At 43.7% G+C, this 27457-nt stretch overlaps 1 protein-coding gene across 4 annotated transcripts in view; it reads right to left on the bottom strand.

The window, feature by feature from the left end:
• The window catches only part of ATF7IP (activating transcription factor 7 interacting protein), a 503125-nt gene that overhangs the window by 315944 nt on the left and 159724 nt on the right, over positions 1 to 27457 (bottom strand). For all 4 annotated transcript variants that reach the window (XM_030207216.1, XM_030207225.1, XM_030207208.1 and 1 more), the window contains one exon: positions 4126 to 4209. In XM_030207216.1, coding sequence (XP_030063076.1) covers positions 4126 to 4209 — 84 coding nt within the window. The remainder of the gene's footprint in view (positions 1 to 4125; positions 4210 to 27457) is intronic.

Raw genomic sequence — 27457 nt, 5'->3', positions numbered from 1 at the left:
CTTGTCGCCATTAGATCCATCACGGGCTTGCCCCATTTGGCACAGATCTGCAGGAATACTTCGTCTGCCAGATTCCATTCTGCTGGATCGATCTGATGCCTGCTCAGATAATCGGCCTGCACATTGCTCTGACCTGCAATATGAGCTGCCGACAGACACTGAAGATGCAGCTCGGCCCAGTGGCAAATCAGTTCGGCCTGCGCGGCTAGTGCTCTGCACCTTGTTCCGCCTTGTCGATTTATATAGGCCACCGTTGTCGTGTTGTCCGACATCACTCTGACAGCCAATCCTTCCAGGGTCACTTGAAAGGCCAGAAGCGCCTGAAACACCGCTTTCAACTCTAGGCGGTTGATGGACCACTCCAACTCCTCGGGTGTCCATAGACCCTGGGCATGCTTCCCCTTGCAGTGTGCGCCCCAGCCCTTCAGGCTGGCATCTGTTACCACTAGGCACCAAACGGGGAGCGTCAGCGGCATTCCTCGCCGCAGCATGCTGTCCGAGAGCCACCACTCCATGCTGAGACGGGCCGCAGGGAGCCAAGTAAGTCTGCATTGGTAATCCTGAGAAATAGGAGACCATCTCCGGAGTAGGGAATACTGTAGAGGTCTCAGGTGCGCTCTCGCCCAGGGTACCACTTCCATCGTGGCTGTCATCGATCCCAGCAGCTGGACAATGTCCCAAGCTCGCAGGGCGGGGCATCCTCAGGAGCAGACGGACCTGATTCTGAAGCTTGCACCGCCTTAGCTCGGGTAGGAACACATAGCCCGAGACTGTGTCGAACCTGGCCCCCAAAAACTCTAGAGATTGTGAAGGGGACAGGTGACGTTTGGCCATATTGACGACCCAGCCTAGAGATTGCAGTACTGAGACCACTCTGGCTGTAGCTTGTAAGCTCTCTGTTGCAGAGTCTGCTCTGATGAGCCAGTCGTCTAGGTATGGGTGAACCCTGATACCTTCTCACCTGAGAAAAGCAGCTACTACCACCATTACCTTCGAAAAGGTTCGGGGAGCTGTGGCGAGGCCAAAAGGCAAGGCCCTGAACTGGAAATGTTTTCCCAACACCGCAAACCTCAGAAACTTCTGGTGCGGGGGCCAAATCGGTATGTGCAAGTAAGCTTCTTTCAGGTCTAGAGACGTGAGAAACTCTCCTGGCTGAACCGCCGCAATGACGGAGCGCAGGGATTCCATGTGGAAATGCCGCACTCTCAGGGACTTGTTCACTTCTTTTAAGTCCAGAATAGGGCGAAAGGACCCACCTTTTCGCGGCACCACAAAGTAGATGGAGTATCGGCCGCAGCCTTGCTCGGGTCACTGCCTCTAACTGAATCAGACCTTGTAAAGTCTCCTCCACCGCCGCCCGTTTGACGGCAGAACCGCATCGGGACTCCACAAACACGTCTCTTACTGGGGCGTTGAATTCTATTCTATATCCATCTCTGATCAGGTCCAGAACCCACTGATCTGAGGAAATATTGGCCCACTCCTCGACAAAGAGGGAAAGCCGTCCTCCGATGACAGGCATCGAGGAGAGGGCCGGCGCACCATCATTGAGAGGGTCGCCCCTGAACTCCTGGTCTTGAGCCACCGGCTGCGGAACGCTTGTCCGAGCGAAAGGAGTTCCTCTGCTGACCACGGGCACGTGAAGTGAACCCAGCAGAACGCCCCGGGCGGTACCTTCTAGCTTCACGGAAGCGAGGTCTGTACGAGTGGACCACCTGGCCCTTAGAGGAAGGCCTCTGCCTATCTTCGGGCAAGCGCTGGGGTTTTGGATCACCCAGGCCTTTCACAATTTTCTCTAACTCCTCACCAAATAGGAGAAGTCCTTGAAAAGGCAACTTCACCAACCTTTGCTTAGAGGCCATGTCCGCTGCCCAGTGTCGTAGCCACAGACGACGGCGAGCCGCCACTGCTACTGCCATTTGTTTAGCCGAAGCTCTGACAAGGTCATAAAGGGCATCAGCCAGAAAGGACAAGGCCACCTCCATCCGCGGAGCCACATCCAAGAAGGGCTCCGCTCCATCTCCGGGCTGAGCCACTGCCTGTTGCAGCCAAGCTAGGCAGGCTCTCACAACATAACAGCTGCATGCAGATGCCCGAACAGTGAGACCTGCAATTTCAAAGGACCGTTTCAATGCTGTTTCCAGCCTACGGTCTTGAACGTCCTTCAGGGCAACACCTCCTTCAACAGGGAGGGTAGTTCTCTTTGTCACCGCAGTGACTAGGGCATCCACTGTAGGCATCTGAAAACGAGCCATATGTCCCTCACGCAGAGGGTATAACTGCCCCATAGCCCTGGAAACTCTCAAAGGTCCCTCGGGGTCAGCCCACTGAGCCGAAACAAGCTCTAGGATGGAGTCATGCAAAGGGAAGGCCCGAGCAGCTTTCTTGGTACTAGCCATCCTGGGATTACCCGAGGAGGCCATGCCACTGTCAGGATCTTCAATCGAGAGGGCCTGCAGGGTATCTGAAATAAGCGCTGGCAGCTCATCACGGTGGAAAATCCTCACCGCGGAGGAATCATCCAGATCCTGTGGTAAATCCGCACCTGACTCTGGTTCCTCAGACCAAGAACGTCTGTCAGAGTTCTCCGAATCCTCACACCCCGACCACGGGGGGAAAAAGGTGCACCACAATCTGAAGGGGAATTAACCCTTCTGCGCTTATCTTTAGGCCAAGCATCCGGGAAAAAAGCCTCACTGGGCAGTCCCAGGCCAGAATAAAATGGCGCCCGCTGCCAGCTCAGAGCGGGAGGAAACATCGCTCGCCATGCTCGGGCCGGCTCCTACGCCAATACAGCACGATTTACAGAGCCCTGCTGCTGATTTGCGCTTGCCACAAGTGGAACAGCGCTTTACATTGTCCGCAGCCATCGCCGAAAAACGGCGGTAAAATCCAAAATGGCGGTTCGCGCCAAAATCGCCCCGATCGCGGGCCCACCCCGGAGGAGTTGGAAAACACTCTTACCTCAAAGGATCTAGTGTACAACTACGATCCTGCTGAAAATCAGGTCAAAAACCTCTGTTCCAGCGTCTCTGCGTTTAAAAACGCGACGCGACTTTTTTTTTTTTTTAAAGCTGTGAGGAAAGCAGAGGTATTGAAGACTCCGGAGGCTCAGATGAGTGGGAAAGGCAGGGAAAGGGCGAACCTATATGCCTGCATCCACTGTTGGTGGGTAAGGACAGGGAAAGCAAGGCAATATGTCCACATCCACAGAGGTATGGGTAAGGCAGGGAAAGGGCTAACCTATGTGCCTTTAAAGTGAAGCTGCTATAGCCTCCAACACCCCGGTTAACAACTGGCAAGCCAGGAACCACCTCCCGGCAGATATTTCTGGAGCTCGAACAAGCTGCAGCCACCCTGCTAAGGGAGATAGAGAATACTGAAGAGGCAGTGGAGCTAGCTGGCCAAGAGGGCACTGTGAAAGTTTGAGTGCTCTCTATCTCCCCTGCTGGTTGATGGACATAACCCATACGTAATGGCTTCATCTGCTTGATGACAAGGAATATATCTTTTTTTTCTCTCCAGTAAGGAGCATGTTCACGTAACAGAATTCAAGAAAATATGGTACAGGCATATAGGCATATAGTTACAAAGCAGTGAAGCAAAAACTGGTGATTAACTGAGCAGACTAAATGGGCTGCTATTTTATATTTTTACATCTACAAGAGAATGAAACAAATGTGAGTGCTCTGTTTTAGAACATTTATTGCATTAATATCTCATCAGAAATACTGCACAAATTACATGCACTTTTAAAAAGAAAATCAGATATTAGATGTACTTCATGCAAAAACTAGATATATATTTAAGTCATTCTCAACCTCATATAGGGGGTCTTTTACTAAAGGTTTGCTCGAGTTATCTGCAGCAGATTCCATTTTATTCCTATGGGCCCTGCTGCAGGTTAAGAGCCATCTTTAGTAAAAGACCTCCTTACGAAAGCTTAGTTTGAGTTATCTGCAGAAGGAGGGCCCCTAGAATAAAATGGGCCCTGCTGCAGATAACTCAAGCTAAGCTTTAGTAAAAGACCCCCCCACAGAATTCAGTTAACACATCTTACACTCTTTTCTCTGTGCAGTTCAGCTGTAATGCCAGAGGAATTTCTTTATCCTGCCTTATACCAACCTTTTCCTGGATATTTTTCCTCTTCTTTTCGCTCTTCCTTTGACAGTTCCTCCTTCTTTGCCATGTCCTCAAACACTTTATCCTCTAAATAAAGAAATACAAAAATATTATACTTCTTGAAGTAACAGTATTCATATACGTCCATATCTGGTTCCTTATTTAGGAATAACTGTAGGAGGTGCCTAGAAATTCAAAAACACATTGAGCAGCTAATTTTAGTTTGTTAGGTAAGCATTCACCTGACCCTAACCAACTTGATTTGCAGCTGAATAGTCAAATAAATCTAGCTAGTCAAAATCTGACTGGCTCGATTTAGTACAATTGTTGTTGTCCCCAATTAATGTAAGCCGATTAAGCAATTAAACACTACCTGATTTTGTACAAAAAAGCTGCTCACTCCCCTCCTCCAGTCAAATTTTCCTTTCCTCTATCCGTTAAAATAGATAAAAATGCCATTGATGCTCATTAGCTTAGATGCAGAAAAAGTGTTTGACAAGGTCATATGGGAATTTCTATATAGAAATTTAGATGCTTGTGGGATCAAGATTTTTTTCAGGATGCTGTTAGGACACTTTATTATGCTCCGGTGGCACAAGCATGGGTCAATGATGTTCTTGCAGAACTTTTCACTACTTGTAGAGGGGCAAGGCAGGGCTGCCCCCTTTCTCCTTTGTTGTTTGTTCTCACATTAGATCCTTTAATTAGAGACATACAACAAAACCCAGATATCAGAGGCTTCACTTTGGGACAGTCCAGCTTGCTGATGATCTTTTTAGTTCACATAACGGAGCCCGTAATTTCTTTCTTGATGCTGTTAGACAGAGAATTTGGGGACTTTTCAGGGTTTAAAGTTAAACTTATCTAAGTCTGAACCTTTAGTAAGTTCAGACTCATTGCCAAGATACTGGAGTGAGGAATTCCCATTGAAATGAGCTCTGCGGTCTTTATGGTATCCTGAGGATAATTCTGACTATGGATATATCTCCCATTGATATCGATTAAATGTAGATAAATTGTTAAATGAGACTAGAAGGCAATTAGATAGCTGGGGCAACCTCTCACAGCCTTTATCTGGGAGGATAAGTTTGTACAAAATGATGGTGTTTCGAAGATGGCTTTATATGTTACAGAGTTTGCCAGTTCACCTGTTATGTGGAGACTTATTAGCTCTTTGGCATATTCTTAGGCATTTTTGCTGGGGAAGGAAAATCTAAACTGAAGTGGAAATACAAGCAGGGTACGTGGAAACAGAGAAGCCTCAGGATACCCAATATGAGGTTATAAAACCAGGCTTGTCCATTGAGACATTTATGTGACTGATTGAAGGCAAGTTCCGATTTTATTCCACTGGAATTTAAGCATGCTTATTTTAAGTCACTGCATATAAATTTTTTGTTGCATGCTAGGGGAAGAAAGGTGCACTTAAGAGGTGATAAACAGTATTATTCTGAAGCCTTTGTAGCACTTATAGAAAAAAACCCTTCCTCTCCAAGATACTTGAACTGCCGTTCACAGCCGCTGCCTTGATTTTCTCTCTTCTCATGTCATCCTCGATCCACTTCAATCCGGTTTTCGCCCTCTACACTCGACAGAAACGGCACTCACTAAAGTCTGTAATGACCTGTTCCTTGCCAAATCCAAAGGTCACTACTCCATCCTCATCCTCCTTGACCTATCCGCCGCTTTTGACACTGTCAATCATAATTTACTTCTTGCTACACTATCCTCATTTGGGTTCCAGGGCTCTGTCCTCTCATGGTTCTCCTCTTATCTCTCCCACCGTACCTTCAGAGTACATTCTCATGGATCTTCCTCCACCCCCATCCTGCTCTCTGTTGAGAGTTCCTCAGGGATCTGTCCTTGGACCCCTTTTTTTTTTTTTCAATCTACACCTCTTCCCTGGGCTCGCTGATCTCATCTCATGGTTTCCAATATCATCTTTATGCTGACGACACCCAGCTTTATCTCTCCACACCAGACATCACTGCGGAGACCCAGGCTAAAGTATCGGCCCGCTTATCCAACATTGCTGCCTGGATGTCCAACCGCCACCTGAAATTGAACATGGCCAAGACCGAGCTCATTGTCTTTCCACCCAAACCCACTTCTCTCCCTCCACTCTCTATTTCAGTCGATAACACCCTCATCCTCCCCGTCTCATCTGCCCGCTACCTCGGAGTCATCTTCGACTCCTCCCTCTCCTTCTCTGCCCATATTCAGCAGACAGCCAAGACATACATAGGAACATAGTAGATGACAGCAGAAAAAGACCTGCACAGTCCATCCAGTCTGCCCAATAAGATAACTCATATGTGCTACTTTTTGTGTATACCCTACTTTGATTTGTACCTATGCTCTTCAGGGCACAGACCGTATAAGTCTGCCCAGCACTATCCCCGCCTCCCAACCACCAGCCCCGCCTCCCAATCACCGGCTCTGGCACAGACCGTTAAGTCTGCCCAGCACTATCCCCGCCTCCCAACCACCAGCCCCGCCTCCCACCACCGGCTCTGGCACAGACCGTATAAGTCTGCCCAGCACTATCCCCGCCTCCCAACCACCAGCCCCGCCTCCCGATCTTGACTAAGGTCCTGAGGATCCATTCCTTCTGCACAGGATTCCTTTATGCTTATCCCACACATGTTTGAATTCCATTACCGTTTTCATTTCCACCACCTCCCGCGGGAGGGCATTCCAAGCATCTACTACTCTCTCCGTGAAAAAATACTTCCTAACATTTTTCTTGAGTCTGCCCCCCTTCAATCTCATTTCATGTCCTCTCATTCTACCACCTTCCCATCTCTGGAAAAGGTTCGTTTGCGGATTAATACCTTTCAAATATTTGAACGTCTGTATCATATCACCCTCCAGAGTAAACATGTTTAGTTCAGCAAGTCTCTCCTCATACGTCTTGTCGCTTCTTTCTCTATAACATCAGCAAAATTCAACCTTTCCTCTCTGAGCACACCACCCGAACTCTCATCCACTCTCTCATTACCTCTCGCCTTGACTACTGCAACCTACTCCTCACTGGCCTCCCACTTAACCATCTATGCCCCTTCAATCTGTTCAGAACTCTGCTGTGCGTCTTATTTTCCGCCTAGATCGATATGCTCATATCACCCCTTCTCCTCAAGTCACTTCACTGGCTTCCGATCAGGTACCGCATACAGTTCAAGCTTCTCCTACTAACCTACAAATGCACTCAATCTGCAGCCCCTCACTACCTCACTACTTCTACCCTCATCTCCCCTTACGCTCCTACCCGTAACCTCCGCTCACAGGACAAATCCCTCCTCTCAGTACTCTTCTCCACCACCGCCAACTCCAGACTCCACTCTTTCTGCCTCGCCTCACCCTATGCTTGGAATAAACTCCCTGAGCCCATACGCCAAGCCCCCCTCCCTACCCATCTTCAAATCCTTGCTCAAAGCCCACCTCTTCAATGTTGCTTTCGGCACCTAACCATTGTACCTCTATCCAGGAAATCTAGACTGCCTCAATCTTGATTGACTGCACTTTTTGTCCTTTAGATTGTAAGCTCCTTTGAGCAGGGACTGTCCTTTGTTAATTGTACAGCGCTGCACAACCCTGGTAGTGCTTTAGAAATGTTAAATAGTAGTAGTAGTAGTTATGCCTTCTTTCTTATAGGAGGCAATGCAGATTTTTTGCCAGGATTAGATAATGGAGTCTTTATCCGTTGAAAAGCACAGGGGGTAACATTACTTCTCCATTTAATTTGGGAAGATGGCACAAGAACTGTGACAAAAAATTATGTGCAAGACTTGGATCTTCTTTGCTTAAAGTTGATAGAAGGCAGTGCTAAGGGGTCGGGGTTAATTTTGTGGTTTTATAAGCTTCTTAGCACTTATATGCCCAGAAAGGATTATGACCCCATTCTGGAGTCATGGAGTTGGGAATCAGGTGAACCTTTAAAAGATTTAAGTGTGCACAGGTTGATTTATCATTTTCCAAGTATAGGGTCTGGCATAGGAGTTGCAAGAGTGTCAATTTCATGTTCAACATAGGGTGTATATTTGTCAAAAACAAACCTATAAGGCAGGGTGTTTCACCACTTCTTGCTGCTCTGCCATCTATATGATAATACCTTTGCTCATGTTTTCTGGCAATGCAGTAAGATACATATGTTTTGGTGCAAAAATCAACATGTATCTGGGGAACTTACCAGGAAGACGAACTGTACTTAAATCCACTGGTATACTATTTAATTACTCTCCACATTATGGGGTCTCAGGTAAAGATACTCAATTATTCCTTAGCAAAGCATACATTGCTGGGGAAAAAATGTATCTTACTTAATTAGATGCAAGATACCCCATCTTTTTGGCACTGGTAGAATAAGCTACATAAATTAATGTTGTGGGAATCAAGAGATGCTTCCATATCCCCTAGGAAACAAAAAGCATTTTTCCTTATTTGGAATAGCTATATTCAATCCTTGACACCTAAAGAATGGTTTTCAGACTAGAGTGTAGCTAATGGTAAGAGTTCTTATGCACATCTGAAGCTACAGAGGGAGAGAAGGTATAGGGAGGGATGGAGTATAAGTATTTTTGAGTTTATGATGGAGGGAAGATAGGGGTTATAAGCGTCAAATCCTTCATTCAGCTGGCATTCTTGTGCTGTATACTGTATGCTATAGTGTTTTGTATGGGAGGGTGTTGGGGAAGAGGGACTGTGCATGGGACTAACACTGGCAAACAAATTTATTGTACTATTTCCGTTCTGTATTATTGAAATTTTGTTTAATAAAAAGAATGTAAAATGTAAAAGGAAAAGAAATAAAAATGCACCAATGAACCAGGGTGCCACTTTCCTTCCTCTACCCTTTAAAATAACTAAACAATAGACCCAAGCAGTGATGACTCCTCCTGCTGTCTCTGCCCTCCAGCTATACCTGTCAAAATATGGCTTGCGTTAGGATAAGCTTTTTTTTTTTTTACAGATAGAGGATTTTGGTAGTTGCAGAAATTCCTCAAGAATTTTTCAGGATCTCTAACATATCTCTTGAGCATACCAATAAGAGAAACAAATAACAAATTAAATCTTCAACTGTGGCTCTTAAGTTTTTTCAGCTGACTGGCTAGGTGCTCCCAAGGACTGGGTTGAGAACCTCTGAATTAAGAGCAGCAAAAAGGCTGCCCTATGTTAACTGGGTAGATATCTGGGTACTACCACAGAATATTGGTGGTCTCTGGGTAATTCCTAGCAGCTACCCCAGTGCTGGTACCCATATAACCCCGGATGGCCCCTAAAAATCTGCACTGAAACTGAAGCTGAAGCATATTCTATAAAATGCGCACAACTTAATTGGTTAACTAGCTATTCAGTGCTGTTAATTGGATGTTAAGCAATTATCAGCACTAATTGGCATTGAGATTTATGCGCCCAACTGAGTATATTCTATAATGTGGTGCGCCTAAATTTTAAGTTGCATAGTTGAAAAGGCGCCATGGCCATGGGTGGGGTGTGGGCATTTCTAAAATCTATGTGCATTATTATAGCATACACCCATCTGCGCCTAATTTAGGTGTTGGGATTTGCACCAAGTAAAACATGACCTAAATGGATGCAACCAAATTTGGTCGTGAGGCAAGCCAGTCGGCATATTCTATATACCGAACGGAAAAAGTCTATTCTATGTAATTTTGGCATAAAGAATATGCCTAGGCAAAATGTTTTCCTGTGCGGATTTTTCAGGCGCCATATATAGAATCTAGCTCATAGATGCTAACACTCCATATTTACCAGTAAGTCTAATTCAGCAAGCAGCAACCAGTACTTAAAAAAAAAAAAAAATGCTGACCATTGCTTGTGGAGGGTAGGTCCCCCTACAGTATAAATGAGGCTCTTGTCACAGTGAATCTTAAGCTTCAGAAGGACCCTCTAAGCCAAGGGGTCTTTTAGAACTATTTCTTTACTAAATGTGGAACATAAAAAAAACATTGGCCAACCACCTTGCCCTATATCTTTATTTATTTTTTTGTTACATTTGTACCCCGCGCTTTCCCACTCATGGCAGGCTCAATGCGGCTTACATATTGTATACAGGTACTTATTTGTACCTGTGGCAATGGAGGGTTAAGTGACTTGCCCAGAGTCACAAGGAGCTGCCTGTGCCTGAAGTGGGAATCGAACTAACCTTGTTTATGAATCCCAAGTAGGGTTCATTTAGGGGCATCACTCTGTAGCAAATATTAGGAGGATTTTGGCATCCCTAGGGTATTGTGTTTCTCATGGGATACCATCCTTGTCCATCAGCTTCAGCGCTGAGAAAACCTTTGATATGGTAATGTTAGAGCAGCTTGGACTGGGAGATTTTTTATGAATGTGGTCCACCTTTTGTACTCTGCCCCCAAAGGAGTTCTTTTCAACGGGTCAAAAAGTTTGGTTTTAGTGGAGTACCATGCAGGGTTGCCCAGAATCCACTGCTACTACTACTACTTGACATTTCTATAGCGCTACTAGGGTTACGCAGCGCTGTTTTTAACAACTTTGGAATCTCTGCTCTGTAGGATTCAGGGTAATGTGCTAGTAAAGGGAATGCAGATGGGGGAATGCAAATTTAAGCTGTCAGTTTTTGCAGATGATCTCTTGGTCCATATTACAGACTCAAGGCAAACCCTTTGTCACCAGATACAGGAGTTCAAACAGTTTGGTAAATCGTTGGGATTCAAATTAAATCTGGAAAAATCTGAAGCCTGTCAACTCAACCTAGTTTGGAAAACTTGGAGAAGATTATTCCCCTTGCATTGGGAAGAGAAATCTTATGTATTATTATTATTAACATTTGTATAGCGCTACCAGACGCATGCAGCGCTGAACACCTGACACAGTCAGTCCCTGCTCGATAGAGCTTACAATCTAAAAATATTATTAAAAGTATTATCCTATCAGAAAACCAATGACTCCCCACCCTTATTAAGAGATACAGAACTCTCAGCTGGAACGTTGTAAGGATCTTCCATTGTCATTGGGAGCTAGAGTGGCAGGTTGTAAAATCATGACCTTTCACCAATGGCTATTTATGTTGCAAATGTTGCCTTTGCACCTTTTAAAATAAAATCTGGAGAAAGTGGACTGCACATTAAACAAATACTGGTGGAGAGAGCGAGAGTAGAGCTTGCATTCCACTGAATTGCTTGAAAGATCCCTGGCAACAAGGGAGTACAGTATTGGCAAATCTGGAGGGATATAGTTTACCATGTTATTTGCACCACCTTACATGATGGCTTTTTGAGACAATAGATCATGCCCTACTAAATAGTTTCTCCCTTTTCTTTGAAATGTGCTGCATTCTAATCTTGGGGGCTTGCCACAGGTCATCCAACATTTGGACCAACTCCATTCAGTACAACTAGTGTGGAGACGGACGAATAAGCAATAAAATCATCGGCATAGTGTTTTGGTTTATTTGCTATTGCAAGGCAATGAGGGCTTTCTGTCCAGCAGTAAGCTGCAAAGCTTCAGGCACTGGGGAAATATACAGGGATAACACAAAGCAGTTGGGTCATGGAAGAGGGGGAAGATACATCATTTTCATATTTGAAGCAACAATATGGATTGGGTGATCAAGACGTGTTTCCATTTCTTCAACTGTATCACTATTTAAGGGAGATATAGGCTAGAACAACTTACTAGTGAGTTTTTTCTCTTCGGCAACACTGGTTGGGTGAAGACAGTGCACTTGCAAAAGATATATGCAGATCTGGTAATACCGAGGGTGAGTGAAGTAATGGGACTAGGGCTAGATCAAATGAAGGGAGGCTCCTGATAGCTACAGAGAATTCCACAGTTGCTGGCTAATGTGGAGCTAAGGGACTTAGATCCACATACTCCATCACATTATCGTCCCATTTCAAGCTTATGTTTCTTTTCTAAAATCTGTGAAAAAAATTGTTTTCTCCAAGTTTACCTCTTCCCTAAAAAATTCACTAACTTTGCATTCTAGGCAATCAGGATTTAGCCCTTTTCATAGCACAGAGACTGTCCTAACTGCACTTGCAAGATTTACTCTCATCTGGATAAGCACCTCATCGTCCTTGCCGGCTCTCTTGAACCTCACAGCAGCATTTGATCTTGTCAATCACTCAACTTTTATCTCATCTTTCCTCACTTGATTTATCTGGCACAGTTCTGGCTTGGTTTGCATCCTATCTCTGACTGTTCATATCAGGTAGCTACTTCAGTCCCAGTTTCTTCTCCACAGGCTGTCACTTGTGGGGTTCCTCTGGAATCTGTCCTGTCACCCTTGCTGGTCAATCTATTTATTGTTTATTTTACTTGATATACCGTTTCCCTTGTAGTCAAACCAAAACAGTTTACAATATAGCATTAGCTATGCTTATTCAGTCCACCGGGATTTCTTTTCACTTTTATGCTGATAACATACTTCTCATTTTTCCCACAAATCCTTCTTGTCCCAACATTGACCTTCTGTAAGAATGTTTCGACAAAGTCTCTACTTGGCTATCTGCACACAGACTAGTTCTTAATCCCCAAAAAACTATTGCTTGCTGGTTTGCGGGTGGCCTTTCTGCTCCATCTTTTCCTTTAAATCTTTTTGGCACCCCTGTTTCCCCAGTAGAGTTGTTCCCTTATTTAGGTATCTGTTGCGTTCTCGGGGGCCTTTGCATTCTGTCAGATCCTCGAGGCAGAACCGGGAATCATGAGCCATTGGACCCCTGCCGAAGAGTGGCAGAGGCAGGCAAGACCACCCTGGAACTGGACATACGGAAGGACAGGACTGGAACTCTGGATTGGAATTAGGCAACTGGAACCGGTAGAACAGGAACCGCTTCATCTGCACTTAGCCACCGTTCCACTGGAGTTGAACACCAGCATGCGGGTGGCCAGCAGGGCTTGCAGTACAAGGCCGGAACTGGAGATCCAGAGGACCCACCCTGGGTCTAGGAAACACGAGGAAGCAATACTAAATACTAGAGTGCACTGAGCGCTGCACACAGCCGCTAAGCCAGAAACACAAGACAGACTATGAAGACAAGATGTACAAGAGCTTAGCAGGAGCAAGGACTAGGGCAACATGCAAGCTAGGCAGAAGGGGGTTAAGGGCATACCCACAGGGTAAACCCACTAGCTAGGTAGAGGCAGGATACAGGATAATCACCCCGGAAATACACACTACATAGACAGAGACAGGATTCAGGATATACACTCAGGATATACGTTAGCTAGGCAGAGCAGGAAACCGGATAACACTAGCTAAGCAGAAACAGGATTCAGGATATACACTCAGGATATACAAGCAGGGTTCAGGATATACACTAGCTAGGCAGAGCGGGAAACCGGGTAAACACTAGCTAAGCAGAAACAGGCTTCAGGATATACACTCAGGATATACAAGCAGGGGTCAGGATATACACTCAGGATATACGTTAGCTAGGCAGAGCGGGAAACTGGATAACACTAGCTAAGCAGAAACAGGCTTCAGGATAGACACACAGGATATATGCTAGCTAGGCAGAGCGGGAAACCGGATAACACTAGCTAAGCAGAAACAGGCTTAAGGGTTGACACACAAGCTGGGCAAAGCAGGGCTCAGGGTTAACATAAAAGCTGGGCAAAGCAGGGCTCAGGGTTAGAGAGAAAACCAGGAATAACAGGCCAAGGGTCTTGGGCTGAAGCTACAGCAGCTCCACACACAGCCAGAGAAATAAACCCCAGACTGTAGCTGAGTATCTCCAAACCCAGGCTGAGAACAAACAAAGACAGAGGCTACAAACACTGAGGAAAGCAGAGGAAAGCACTAGAAAGACTAGCAGTCCCCAGACACTCAAACAGAGAGGCAGCGCCCACCTGGAAGGACTAGCAGTCCACAGGTACAGAAAGCAGATGGGTAGGAACCCAGAGACAGGCTTAGTAGCAGCGCAACAGAACTCTCACTAACCTGCTGACCCTTAGGCATGACACCATGCAAAGGCCCTGAATGCAAGCACAGCACTTCCTTATGAAGGCTCTCAATGACGAGTCACCACCAGCAGGACAGAAGCAGGAAGTACACTAACCCCAAAGAGAGGCTTGACACACATAGGAAGTGAGCCCACAGGAAAGACAAGCAGGAGCCATCTTGGAAGCTGGAATAGAGCCGGTGGCAGCCATCTTAGATGCTGGCTCCCTAGAGAGGCAGAGCCCACACAGGTGAGGTCCAGTGGAGCAATCAGCACACACAGCCAGAGCCAACACTAACACAAAGACAGACAGAAGCTAGCAGCGCTGCTGACCCCCAGAAAGAAGGTAAGGCTGAGGGTGGTCACGGCCACAGACATAACAGTATCACACTTGACTCGTCTTTTTTTTACCCCTCAGATCTCTGGTCCTTGTAAATCAGGTTTCTTCACTTTGAGTCAACTCCACTCTATCAGAAGTATTTTGATCACACCTCTTTTTCATGCACTTATTCTATATCCCTTCTGGTCTAATCTGGATTTCTGTAATGTTGTTTATTTGGGAATTAGTCATTAGCTCATTTGCTCCACTCTCTTAATGATTTCTGGCTTGTTCTCCCCAGTCTTAGAAATGCACAACTTGAATCCACCAGGCACCGTGCTTTCTATTTTGTCTCTCCTTCATTGTGTAATTCCCTTCCCCTCGCTACTCGATCTGAGCAATTTTTTCAAATGTTTAAACTTTTATTGGAGATTTGGCTCTTTAAAAAGGCTTTTTCTTTAAATCAAGTTGGAGTGGTTGTTCTCTGTTGTCCTTATGGTTTGTTCCTTTTTCCTCTGGCTTGCTCTTCCTTGCCCTTTTTCCCATGTTTACTCTTAGGTATATACGAGTATGATATGACTGTGTATTCTTTCCTGTCACGATTTGTAGCTCCTTTCTGATTACCTCTTTATTTTAAATTTTGTACACTGCTGTGATCTACCAGTTAGGTATGGCAGTATATCGAGCGCAAATAAATCATTAACAGTTTTCTTCTCCGTGGGCCATGGCTTTCTGAGTACATTGGGCACCTTCCCTGTATGACACTAGGTCATATGTTCTTGGATTGCCGTAAAGTACAGGAGGTTCTAGGAAATTATACAAGTTTTCAGCAAAGACAAGAGGACTTAACGATGTGAGGAGCTCTAAGGTGATTAGCGTTAGTGGGGTACAAATTCTGGGAGCGGGCAGAAAGCTGTGGGCTATGGTTCATAGGGCTGAAATTCATCCTGTTGTCACAGCTATTCCTGAAGCTGAAGCATATATTCCATCAGGCAGGACCTGTTCCAACCCCAAAGTAGTTGACCACAGGGATGACCAGGGTCACCACCAAAGGTTTTTAAGAGGTAACTTGCTCATAAACAAGGTAAGTCCTGAGAACTATTATAGTACCCCCATTATACATCTCCAGTTCTTTCACCTACTCCACATCAACTACAGCAGCTGAGGTGCTGGTCAATCTTGAAACCCCCAAAACAGTATCTCCCTCTTGTAGCCACTAGTGAGTTCACAAAGGCAAAACCTGATCTAGCTAACAGCTTGAAAGAATCTCCCCAATTTCTCCAGTTATTGTGGCTTCACTGGACCTTCGGGTGTTCCTGAAGGAACAGAACATATTTTCGATGAGCTAAGATTTTTTTTTTTGTGATTATATGTGGCTAAGAAGTCTTGGCAAGGTGGAGACTGAAAAATAGTTAAAAATTGAGCAAAGCTATATTTTTGAACTTAACAACCTTTATCCATATGATATTAAGATACTGATTTTATGTTGAGACACCGAGGTCACATTGGTAGGTATCCCTATTATCAACCTCTGAAGGTATTCAAGCTTACATGTCTTAAAGATATCTCTGAATTGATAACTAAATTCAGCAAGGGTTATTGCCACCTAGGTTCTCATCATGATAGATTGTTTAAGCATCTCCCAACCAAGTGGTTATGTTGGCTTCTCCCAATTGTAAATTCTTCTTTGCCATTTATGTATGCATATGTTATATACATATATTATGATCTGTTCCATGTATGTTACGTTCCGTATATATTACCATGTATGTATGCACCTTAACACAATACCATTTGTAATTCTGTTACCCGAAATGGCAACAGCCATTACGGCAAATGTAAGCCACATTGAGCCTGCAAATGGTGGGAAAATGTGGGATACAAATGCTACAAATAAATAAATAAATTGATTTTTCCAAGTTCTCTGGCCTTAATTACGTGAACTCCTCTTCTTATAGATGCAAAGATAGTTATACTCCTGTATTATATCAACTTGCCAACATTCCTTTTGCAGCAAAGATTCTATTAACAGCAGAAATGTCTCAACTACAAGATAATTTATGAAAATTCAATATGTTAGATTCACAACAGTCAGTGTTTAGAAGAGATTTTAGTACTGAGACTTGTCTCTTAATCCTAACTTTGGAACTGAGGCAACTTTTGGAAGGTGGAAAAACTGTTTCTTTCATGCAGTTAGACTTTTCTGCATTTGATCTAGTCAATCACAAAATTCTACTGATAAAAGTAAACTCCATTAGGATTTCAGGTACTGTTTGATCAAGGTCATTTGCCTTTCTAAAAACTAGATCTTCCTGGGTAGATGAAAGTGGAGAGTCTCTCATACTTGGAACTCCAAGTGTGATGGTGTTCAGGGTTCCTCCTTATCCTCGATTTTGTTCAATGTCTTAAACTTATTAGGAGAAATATTCTGTCTTATGGCTTTTTCTTACTTCATCTATGCTGATGATATACAGATTATCTTTCCAACTACTAGCTTGCTGAATGATACTTATAATCAGTTAGTAACATTTTACTCTTCATCAGAATGGATAAACAGTAAAAGCTTAATGTTGATAAAATAGTAATAGTTTGGATTGGCAATATTCTATACTAAAGGGCCATGTATTGGATTACCACTTAACACTCAATCTTCATACTGAGGATTTATCTTAGAATCCTCATCAACGGAGCTTCAAATCTCACTGGTAATGAAGTCCACTTTCTGCAAGTTACAACTACGTAGTCAGATTTGTGACTATTTTTTGCTTGATGATCTTCAAACTACAGCTCAAGTTCTGATTTTATCTTGTATCAACTCTTGTAACATTTTTTATTTTGGAATTTCTTTTAAAAAATTAAAAAATAAGTTGTAATTGTTGTAAAGTGTGGCATCGAAGATAATTTTCGTAAACAGAAATTTGATAGAATGACACTATTATTAAATCTCAACACTAGTTAACAATGTCAGCAAAAGTTGAATTTAAATTAGCCTATCTTTCGTTTAAGATTCTAAATGGCCTTAGTCCTTATTATTTGCAAACTTTGGCATTTCAAAGAAGATCTAGGTTACATCTTCCCATTGTTTTCAGATGCATATGCCCTCTGCCTCAAGTATTAAGAAAAAACAAACAAGTCCACAGCTGCTTTTACAACTATCATAAAAATTTCATAAGAATCTGGAACTCATTACCAACTGAATTAAATTCAGAAGTTGATTATTTAAGAGAGAGGAAGCAACTAAGGAGGTCTTTTACTAAAGATTATCTCGAGTTATCTGCAATAAGGCCCACAGGAATAAAATGGGCACTGCTGCAGATAACTCGAGCTAATCTTTAGTAAAAGACCCCCTTGAAGACGTGGTTCTGAAAAAAGGTTTCCTCTTGAACATTTAACTTTGTAGAACTTTAGGAGATAAGATGTTAAGATTATACGTTGATGCGAGATCTCTACTCTTTTGTGAACCACTCTTGGTCAAGACAGTATATAAACAACTGGTTATTTTACTGTGTTTATGAGGTTTATAAAGTTATTATTTAATAGTCATCCATAATTTTAGACATGAGAATTGTCATGCTATGTCAGGCCAAAGGTCCATCTAGTCCAGATTTCTGTTTCTAACAGTTGCCAAGCCAATCAAAAGTATTTGGCAAAATCTCCCAAAATAGCAAGATTATAAGCTACCTACCCTCGGGGATAAAAAGTAATTTTCCCCATGTCTACCTTAATAATGGTTTATAGACTTCACCTCAAGAATCTGTCCAAACCTTTTTTTAAACCCAGCCATTAACACTGCTTTTACCTCATGCTCTTGGGAACAAGTTCCAGAGCTTAAGTGTGTTGAGTGAAAACATATGTTCTTCTGTTTTGAAAGTATTACTAGGTAACTCCAAGGCTTGTCCCCTAGTTATTTCTACTTTTTGAAAGAATAAACAATATATTTGTATTTACCTCTTCCATTCAACTCAGGATTTTATAGACCCTTATCATATCTTCACTCAGTCATCTCTTTTCCAAGCAGAAGAACCCTAACCTTTTTAGCCCTTCCACTTTTCAAAGAGGATCAGCCTGTCTCCCACTGGTAAGTTGGTTGGCACGGACAACTGGACAGTGGCAATGTTCTTTATGTTTAAATATATTTTATTGAAGAGATAGCTTCCATTGTACAAGCAATCTGCTTTGAACCACAACAACATAAATACAACTTTTTCTCTTCATACATTTTTCTGCCCCCCCTTCCCTCCCCCTAAACCTCCCACCTCTCTTCCCGGGATTCACTCTGTCTGCAGTCTCCTACTTTTGTCCTCATTTCAAATGTTCATTAAATGACCTCTAGCTGCAGGTGTCAGGGATAGCCAAATAGGACTCCAACAGTTCTGAAACGCTCTTGCTTTTGTTGGCTTTTGACAATTTTGGTCCATGCTTTCAATCCTCATCAAAAGTATCATCTTTCCTCTCCAATTCTGCGTAGAAGGGCCCTCATTAGAGAGCCAGGCTGTCAAGAAAGTCTTCTTCACTACCATAATTGCACGTTGCACAAAAGCTCTGCATCCTTTGGGCAGTGGTTGAGCTAGGTCTGGGCGCCCAAACAGCAATCGAACATCATAGTGCCACAACTTATTGTCCAAAGCTTTGAAATCTGCTTGATCAGTTTTTTTCCAAAACCCACTGACCTGAGGGCAATGCCAAAACATGTGGTCCAGTGTTGCTCCCTCCCCTTTGCATTTTGGACATGCACCATCTGGGGAGAGTCCCATATGGAACGCCCTCCTGGGGGGAATATATGCTCGCATAGCAAACTTGTACTGCACTTCCCAATAGGTTGTTAGTCCTGTGGTCTTTCTTTATCCAAGGTGGTGCTCTCTCACTATTTCAGCGTAATTGTTGTCCTTAACTCTGCATGCCACGCTTTCGCTAGTGTTGCAAAGTTCGGCTCCTCTGCCATGTCTTTAAGATGTCTACGATAATAGGCCAGAGGAACCTTTTGTTGCACTCCCAATGAGAGAGCTGAGCCTAATTCCTCTTGTACATCCTCCGTTAGCGAATCTTGTGATAGGCTCTCTATGTAATGTTTTAATTGATAGTAGTGAAACCAATCAGTTGGCCTTAGAGAAAACTGGGCTTGTAAGTCCTCCCAAGATTTAATCTTTCCTTCCGTGTTCAGCGCGTGCATAATATACACCAATCCTCCTCTGCTCCATCTTTGAAACGCTTCATGTATCTTTCCCGGTAGGAAGTCTTAGTTTCCGCATATGGGCAGATATGGGGTTGCGTGTGTCGTGAATCTGTGATAACGGCACACCCAGCACCACGTTGCTCTGGCAGCTGGTAGCATCTGCGCTATGTTCAACAGGTTGTTCTCCTCTCCTGTTCGCTTATGCAGCAGGTAGCTTATATGATTATCTTTTCTCTCTCTCATTTCGAGACCAGTAGGTGTAAAATACTGCGTCGACCTGAGCCAATCATTCAGATGTCTCATCCCGCTTGCTATCGTCATGTGTCTCATATTCAATAGTCCCAAGCCTCCATATTCCACAACACCTGCAGCAGGGGCGTTGCTATTCTAGGTTTTTTCCCTTGCCACAAAACGTTTTGAAGGATCTTTTTAATTTCTGCTCATCAAAATTAGACAGATATAGTGGCAATGTTTGAAACACATATAGCCATCTAGGCACTATCATCATATTATACAAGGCTATTTTTCCCAGGAGTGTTAAAGGAAAACCTAGCCATATTTGTAATCTTATTCTAGTATCATTCAACAACAACTTTACATTCCATGCATACAGGTCTGTTAATTCCCAGGGGATTCTGACTCCCAAATAACTAAGAGCATCTGGTTCCCACTCTATATTCACTGGCAGTCTCTGTTGCATGTTATCCTCATTTAACACCTGCAACGCTCTCGACTTTTGTATGTTCAACGTATATCCCAAGAGATCGCTGTATTCCTGCACCACCTCCATTATCTTGGGGATCGATTGGTCGGGCTCTTTTACTATTACCAGCAAGTCGTCCGCGAATGCCAGTGCTTTGACTATGCCTCCTTCTAATTCTACTCCTCTTACTCCTACTTCTCTTTTCAGAGCTCTCAATAGAGGTTCCATTGACAGCACAAATAAGAGTGGTGAGAGTGGGCATCCCTGCTGGGTTCCACGTCGGATCTGAAATTGCCCCCCTTTCACCCCATTCACCAAAATGGATGCCTCTGGCTTGTTATATAAGGCTCGCAGTGCCTCGTAGTACCATCCCTGGATTCCTATGTACCTAAGTACTCCAAACAGGAATCTCCAGTCCACTTTGTCAAACGCCTTTTTGGACTCTAAGCTTAAGATCACTGCTGACGTCTTTTCCTGCTTACACTTTGCCATTGCTAACAGTAAGCGCCTAACATTACTTCTCGCTTGCCTATTCTGCACAAATCCCACTTGCTCCTTTCCTATAAGCTTTGGTAGGATCTGCCCTAATCATTTAGCCATGATACGAGCCATAATTTTTACGTCTACATTAATCAATGAAATGGGTCTGTAGGATTCTGGCTTTGTGTCTGGCTTTCCTGTTTTGTGTATTAGGGTGATCAGGGCCTCATTCACATGCGGGGGGAATTCGCTATCTTCTATCACCTGATGCAGGTATTTGCCCCATTGCCCCTAATCCCATTTTAGGCAGTGTTTTATAAAATTCCCCCGAGAACCCATCAGGGCCCGGCGCTGAATTAAGGGTCAACGCCCCTATCGCCTCTTGTAATTCCTTGCCCGTTATTGCTTAAGTGCTCTATATTCTGCTTTTGCAGCCGGGGGAATTCCATGCCCTCTAGGTATGCCTCTAAGTCTCCCGAAGCCTTCTCAATTCTACCCTCATATAGTGAACTAAAATAAGCATGGAATACCTGTGCTCTTCGCTTTTATATTTTAAGGTTTCCTTTTGATCTTTCACTGCCGTTATCACTCTATTTAGTCTCCCTGTTTTCACCAATCTAGCTAACATCGCCCTCGTTCCATTTCAAAACCACTGCAGCTTGTATTTGTAATATATTGAAGAATGCATAGTTTGCTATGAATTAATGTATTAAGGGTCACTTACAGCACCTGGTACTGCTCTTTGTTCTTTGCACTTGGTAATTCTATATATTTCTTCTTAGCCTTTTTAAGTTGTGTCACTAAGTGCAAGATAGCTTTGGCTTGTTTTTTCTTACGTGCTTGCACAAATGTTATTATGTCTCCCCTCAATACTGCTTTTGGCGCGATCCAGTAAAAGTTTGGGGTTGTCCATGTGCTGTCCGTTGAACCTTTCATATTCTGTCCATCTGTTAGCTATGTATTCTGTGAATTACTTATCTCCGTGTAGGTATCCCAGGTATCTCCATCCCCCTTTAGTTTGATAGAATTTCGGAACCTCCACCTCTACCCATATAATCGCGTGGTCCTATATCTCTGTGGGCCCTATACCAGCCCTGCATCCATGGGAACACCGCTTTGTTCACTAATATGTAGTCAATTCGAGAAAATGTCCCATGTGTCCTGGATAGGTGTGTATAGTCCCTCCATGGGTCCATCAAATTCATTGTACGCATGAACATGGGCAGCGCTCTTTTCCTAGCTCCCCCCTGTGGCGCTAGTCTTGGATTAGTTGTATCTGCTTCCGGGTCTGCTATTAGATTGAAGTCCCCCGATATTATTGAGTGACTGGTATGGTGCGCAGTGTTTTACAATCGATTGGAAAAATGTTGGCGTGTAAGTGTTTCTGATATGGGCAGGTACTTGTTCTTAACAGTCCATATGGTCCATCTTAGTTTGCTTGTTACATCCATCAGTCTCTGCACGCTTCTTCTTAATACTGCTTGCGGCACGCCCCGCCCATGCTGATTTTGTCCCGGTCCCTCATATTGGGCCTTCAAGGCGCTAACTTATGCTCTTTTAGATAAGCTTGTGTTTCTCCTGGTGTTTTAAAAATCTTCCAGGCTCCCTCATGCATGATTTTCAGAATCGCTGGGTATATCAGTCGAAATTTACTCTGCACCTCTGCCAGCCTCTTGTATACCGGGCAAAAGAGCTTGCATCTTTCTTGTAATTGCGGTGAATAGTCCTAAAAAATCTTTAATGTGGCTCCCTCATATAATAAATTGTTCCATTTTGTTTGAGCTCTACTTAGGATTTCTGACTTATGGCCACCTTCCTGCTTTCTCCCTATTCTCTTGTGAGCTTGCTCCAAGCAGAAAGGCCCTGAGCTGTCCGACAATGCAAATTCCTCCTTCAGCCACTTTTCCAACAGTGCAAGTAGTGCATGTTCAGGCACTTTCTCAGGTACATAAGTACATAAGTAATGCCACACTGGGAAGAGACCAAGGGTCCATCGAGCCCAGCATCCTATCCACGACAGCAGCCAATCCAGGCCAAGGGCACCTGGCAAGCTTCCCAAACGTACAAACATGCTATACATGTTATTCCTGGAATTGTGGATTTTTCCCAAGTCCATTTAGTAGCGGTTTATGGACTTGTCCTTTAGGGAACCGTCTAACCCCTTTTTAAACTCTGCCAAGCTAACCGCCTTCACCACGTTCTCCGGCAATGAATTCCAGAGTTTAATTACGTGTTGGGTGAAGAAAACTTTTCTCCGATTTGTTTTAAATTTACTACACTGTAGTTTCATTGCATGCCCCCTAGTCCTAGTATTTTTGGAAAGCGTGAACAGATGCTTCACATCCACCTGTTCCACTCCACTCATTATCTTATAGACCTCCATCATGTCTCCCCTCAGTCGTCTTCTCCAAGCTGAAAAGCCCTAGCCTCCTTAGTCTTTTTTCATAGGGAAGTCGTCCCATCCCGCTATCATTTTAGTCGCTCTGCGCTGCACCTTTTCCAGTTCCACTATATCTTTCTTGAGATGTGGAGACCAGAACTGAACACAATACTCAAGGTGCGGTCGCACCATGGAGCAATATAACGGCATTATAACATCCTCGCACAACATTCTATTCGCTTTCCGAGCCGCAGCAGCACACTGAGCAGAAGGTTTCAGTGTATTATCAACGACGACACCCAGATCCCTTTCTTGGTCCGTAACTCCTAACGTGGAACCTTGCATGACGTAGCTATAATTTGGGTTCTTTTTTCCCCACATGCATCACCTTGCACTTGCTCACATTAAACGTCATCTGCCATTTAGCTGCCCAGTCTCCCAGTTTCGTAAGGTCCTTCTGTAATTTTTAACAATCCTGTCGCGATTTAACGACTTTGAATAACTTTGTGTCATCAGCAAATTTAATTACCTCGCTAGTTACTCCCATCTCTAAATCATTTATAAATATATTAAAAAGCAGCGGTCCTAGCACAGACCCCTGAGGAACCCCACTAACTACTCTTCTCCATTGTGAATACTGCCCATTTAACCCCACTCTCTGTTTCCTATCCTTCAACCAGTTTTTAATCCACAATAGGATTTTTCCTCCTATCCCATGACCCTCCAATTTCCTCTGAAGCCTTTCATGAGTTACCTTGTCAAACGCCTTTTGAAAATCCAGATACACAATATCAACCGGCTCCCCTTTGTCCACGTGTTTGTTTACTCCTTCAAAGAATTGAAGTAAATTGCTCAAGCAAGATTGCCCCCACACAAAAGCCATGCTGACTCGGTCTCACTACTCCATGTCCTGTAATTTTGTTTTTAATAATAGCCTCTACCATTTTCCCCGGCACCGACGTCAGACTCACCGGTCTATAATTTCCCGGATCTCCCCTGGAACCTTTTTTAAAAAATGGGTGTTACATTGGCCACCCTCCAATCTTCCGGTACCACACTCGATTTTAAGGATAAATTGCATATCACTAGCAGTAGCTCCGCAAACTCATTTTTCAGTTCTATCAGTACTCTAAAATGAATACCATCCAGTCCAGTTTGCTACTCTTCAGTTTGCCGAACTGCCCTATTACATCCTCCAGGTTTACCGTGAAGTCAGTAAGTTTCTCCGACTCGTCCGCTTGAAATATCATTTCCAACACCGGTATCCCACCCAAATATTCCTCGGTGAAGACCGAAGCAAAGAATTCATTCAATCTCTCCGCTACGTCTTTGTCTTCCTTGCTCGCCCCTTTTACCCCTCGGTCATCCAGCGGCCCAACCGATTCTTTTGCCGGCTTCTTGCTTTTAATATACCGAAAAAAAATTTTCTATGTTTTTTTGCCTCTAATGCTATCTTTTTTTCGTAATCCCTCTTGGCCTTCTTTATCTGCGCCTTGCATTTGCTTTGACACTCCATATGCTGCTTCTTGCTATTTTCAGACTGTTCCTTCTTCCCACTATTCTTAGATTTGACCTTCTGGACCTATTTTCCAGGTTGTCTAAAAGGCGATCTTGTTCCTTCACCTATTGTTGCAGTTTGGCTATTTGATCCGTCATTTCCTTTTCCCCATATTCTACCTCCGACAGCCTTTGCTCTAAGTCTCCTGTTCACTGCACTGTTTCTTCCATCAGACCTTCCAGGCTCACCATCTGGTCCATTAACTGCGGTTCTATTGCTATTTTTACCGCCTTGGTTAGCTGTTTCATCTGGGGTGCTGAGAATAACGGAAGCGCAGTCGAGATTGGACTCGCTGCCATCTTAGGCACCACGACTCCTCGAGTCTTGTCTTGCTCTTTTTTCGCTGGCAACCCCGTCGTGCCTCTCACTACAAAGTCGTCCATGCAGTATATGCCTTGCTTATTAACTTACTTCACCATTTGCAGTGATTTTGGACCTTGGTCAGGATAAGCAGGGGAGGTTTACCCGGAGGAGAGCTTCCTTGTGTCTCCTCCCCTCAAGTCATCACGTGATCTCTCTATGTGGCAATGCTCTTTATAAGGAGTCAAAAACTAGGTTACTCTTTAGGTTAAGAAGGGGCCTGTGACTTCTGCCCTCATTGCTGTCGTGGGCGAGGACACTGGGATGCAGTCCTCTGAGGAGAAAGAGGAGAAGGAGGAGTGTAATGATGCTCAGATGTGTAGCTCCCAAAAATCATCTAGAAGTGGTAGAGGGCAGTGGCCTGGAGAGAATTTTAATGCTATCTGTATGCTTTTTAAATCAGGTCAGCCACTTCCATGACTTTTTCACCAAATAAGTTGGCTCCATGACAAGGGACAGCTGCTGAATGTTCTTGGAATGTAGATTTGAGAATGGAAACTCTGGGCAAGAAAAGATGTCTCATTGCTACTCCTAAAGTGCAGATACAAGAAGATATGTCAGAGGCATCAAAGGCCTCTTCCTGCCAAACATTTGTGACAATCCAGAAGTTTCCTTTGGAGTTTAAGAACATAAGAATAGCTGAACTAGGACAGACTAATGGTCCATCTAGCCCAGTATCCTGTTTCCAACCATGGCCAATCCAGGTCACACGTACCTAGAAGAAACCCAAATAGTAGCAAGATTCCACACTACCAATCCCAGGGCAAGTAATGGTTTTCCCATATCTATCTCAATAGCAGACTATGGACTTTTCGGGTTCACCGAGATTTCTATCAATTCCTCCACATCGTCACCCTTGAAAACAGGTAGATGTCTTACATCTTCTGTCATAAAAACAAAAGCAAATAATTCAGTCTCTCCTCTTTGATATTGTCCTTCCCGAGTGTCTCTTTTGCCTCCTTCATGATCTAACGGTCCCAAAGATTCCCTCACAGGCCTTTCTGCTTCTGATGTACCTGAAAAAGTTAATGTGAATTTTTGCCTCTGTGGCAAGCTTCTCTTCATATTCTATTTTAGTCTTCTTTATTCAATTTTTTGGATCTAACTTGCCAGTACTTATGTCGCTTCTTATTTTCTTCATTTGAGTCCTTTTTCCATTCTTTGAAAGACTTTTTTTTTGGCTCTGACTCTTAACCATGCTGGCTGTTTGCTCTTCTTTCCACCTTTGTAAATATGTGGAATGCATCTTGTCTGAGCTTCCAAGACAGTAACATAATAAATGACAGCAGATAAAGACCTGTACGGTCCATCCAGTCTGCCCAACAAGATAAACTCATTTAACATGATATCTGATACTATATGTATACCCAAGTTTGATTTGTCCTTGCCTTTCTCAGGGCACAGACCGTAGAAGTCTGCCAAGTACTGTTCTTGTAGTAAGTTCTGAAGCTAACATCAAAGCCGCTTAAAATTGACACTCCAGCTCATCCCTATCTATTCAGTCACGATCAAGGCATAGACCACAGAAGTCTGCCCAGCTCACATTTTGTTTCCCCAATTACTGACATCGCCACCCAATCTCCGCTAAGATTCCATGGAACCATTCCTTCTAAACAGGATTTCCTTTGTGTTTATCCCACGCATCTTTAAATTCCATTTCTATTTTCATCTTCACCACCTCCCTCTGTAGCATGTTTATATATGGCGTATTATGAAGATCTATATGTCTACAACTCACCATACACTTCCAACATCATTATATGGAAGAGATACATAGATGATGTGTTTCTAATATGGAGAGGTAATAGAGATTGGTTGACGCAATTCTGTGAATATCTTAATAGATGTGATCCTAACATTAAATTTGAAGTTAATATCGGCATGCAGAAGGTCAATTTCTTGACATCCAGATCTCTTTCCAGGAGGGTACATTCCACACGCAGTTATACCATAAGTCGACAGATACCAATTCAATATTACACTACACTAGTTTTCATCCAATTGCACAAAAAGAAGCTATCCCAATAGGGCAGTTCCTAAGAGTCAGGAAATTATGTGATTCTAACACAGATTACCTGCATCACTCAGAAATACTAAGGGACAGATTTATACAACTTGGATATCACAGTAGGTGTGAAAAAGGCACACAAGAGAGCCAAGAGAGCGGCTACTTTAACTTCGACAAGACAACACAAGACAATCTGATTCTTTAACAGGTGTTTTACCTTTCTCATCCAGAGCGACTCAGATCAAACATATCATAAAAAAGCATTGGCCGATTATGCATCTGCATTGAATTCATCAGGTCCCCCGATTTGAGTTTATTAGATCACAAAATCTAGGGCAGATATTAACTAAGCAAAAAGGTAGGGGACCTGATACAGTGGATAGAGGACATAACAAATGCAAAGGATGTACCTACTGCCGATT

The sequence above is a fragment of the Microcaecilia unicolor genome, chromosome 1, assembly GCF_901765095.1.
Source record: "Microcaecilia unicolor chromosome 1, aMicUni1.1, whole genome shotgun sequence".
Classification (NCBI taxonomy): domain Eukaryota; kingdom Metazoa; phylum Chordata; class Amphibia; order Gymnophiona; family Siphonopidae; genus Microcaecilia; species Microcaecilia unicolor.
The sequence above is the reverse complement of the archived record's forward strand: the minus strand, read 5'-3'. Positions and strand labels throughout refer to the sequence as shown.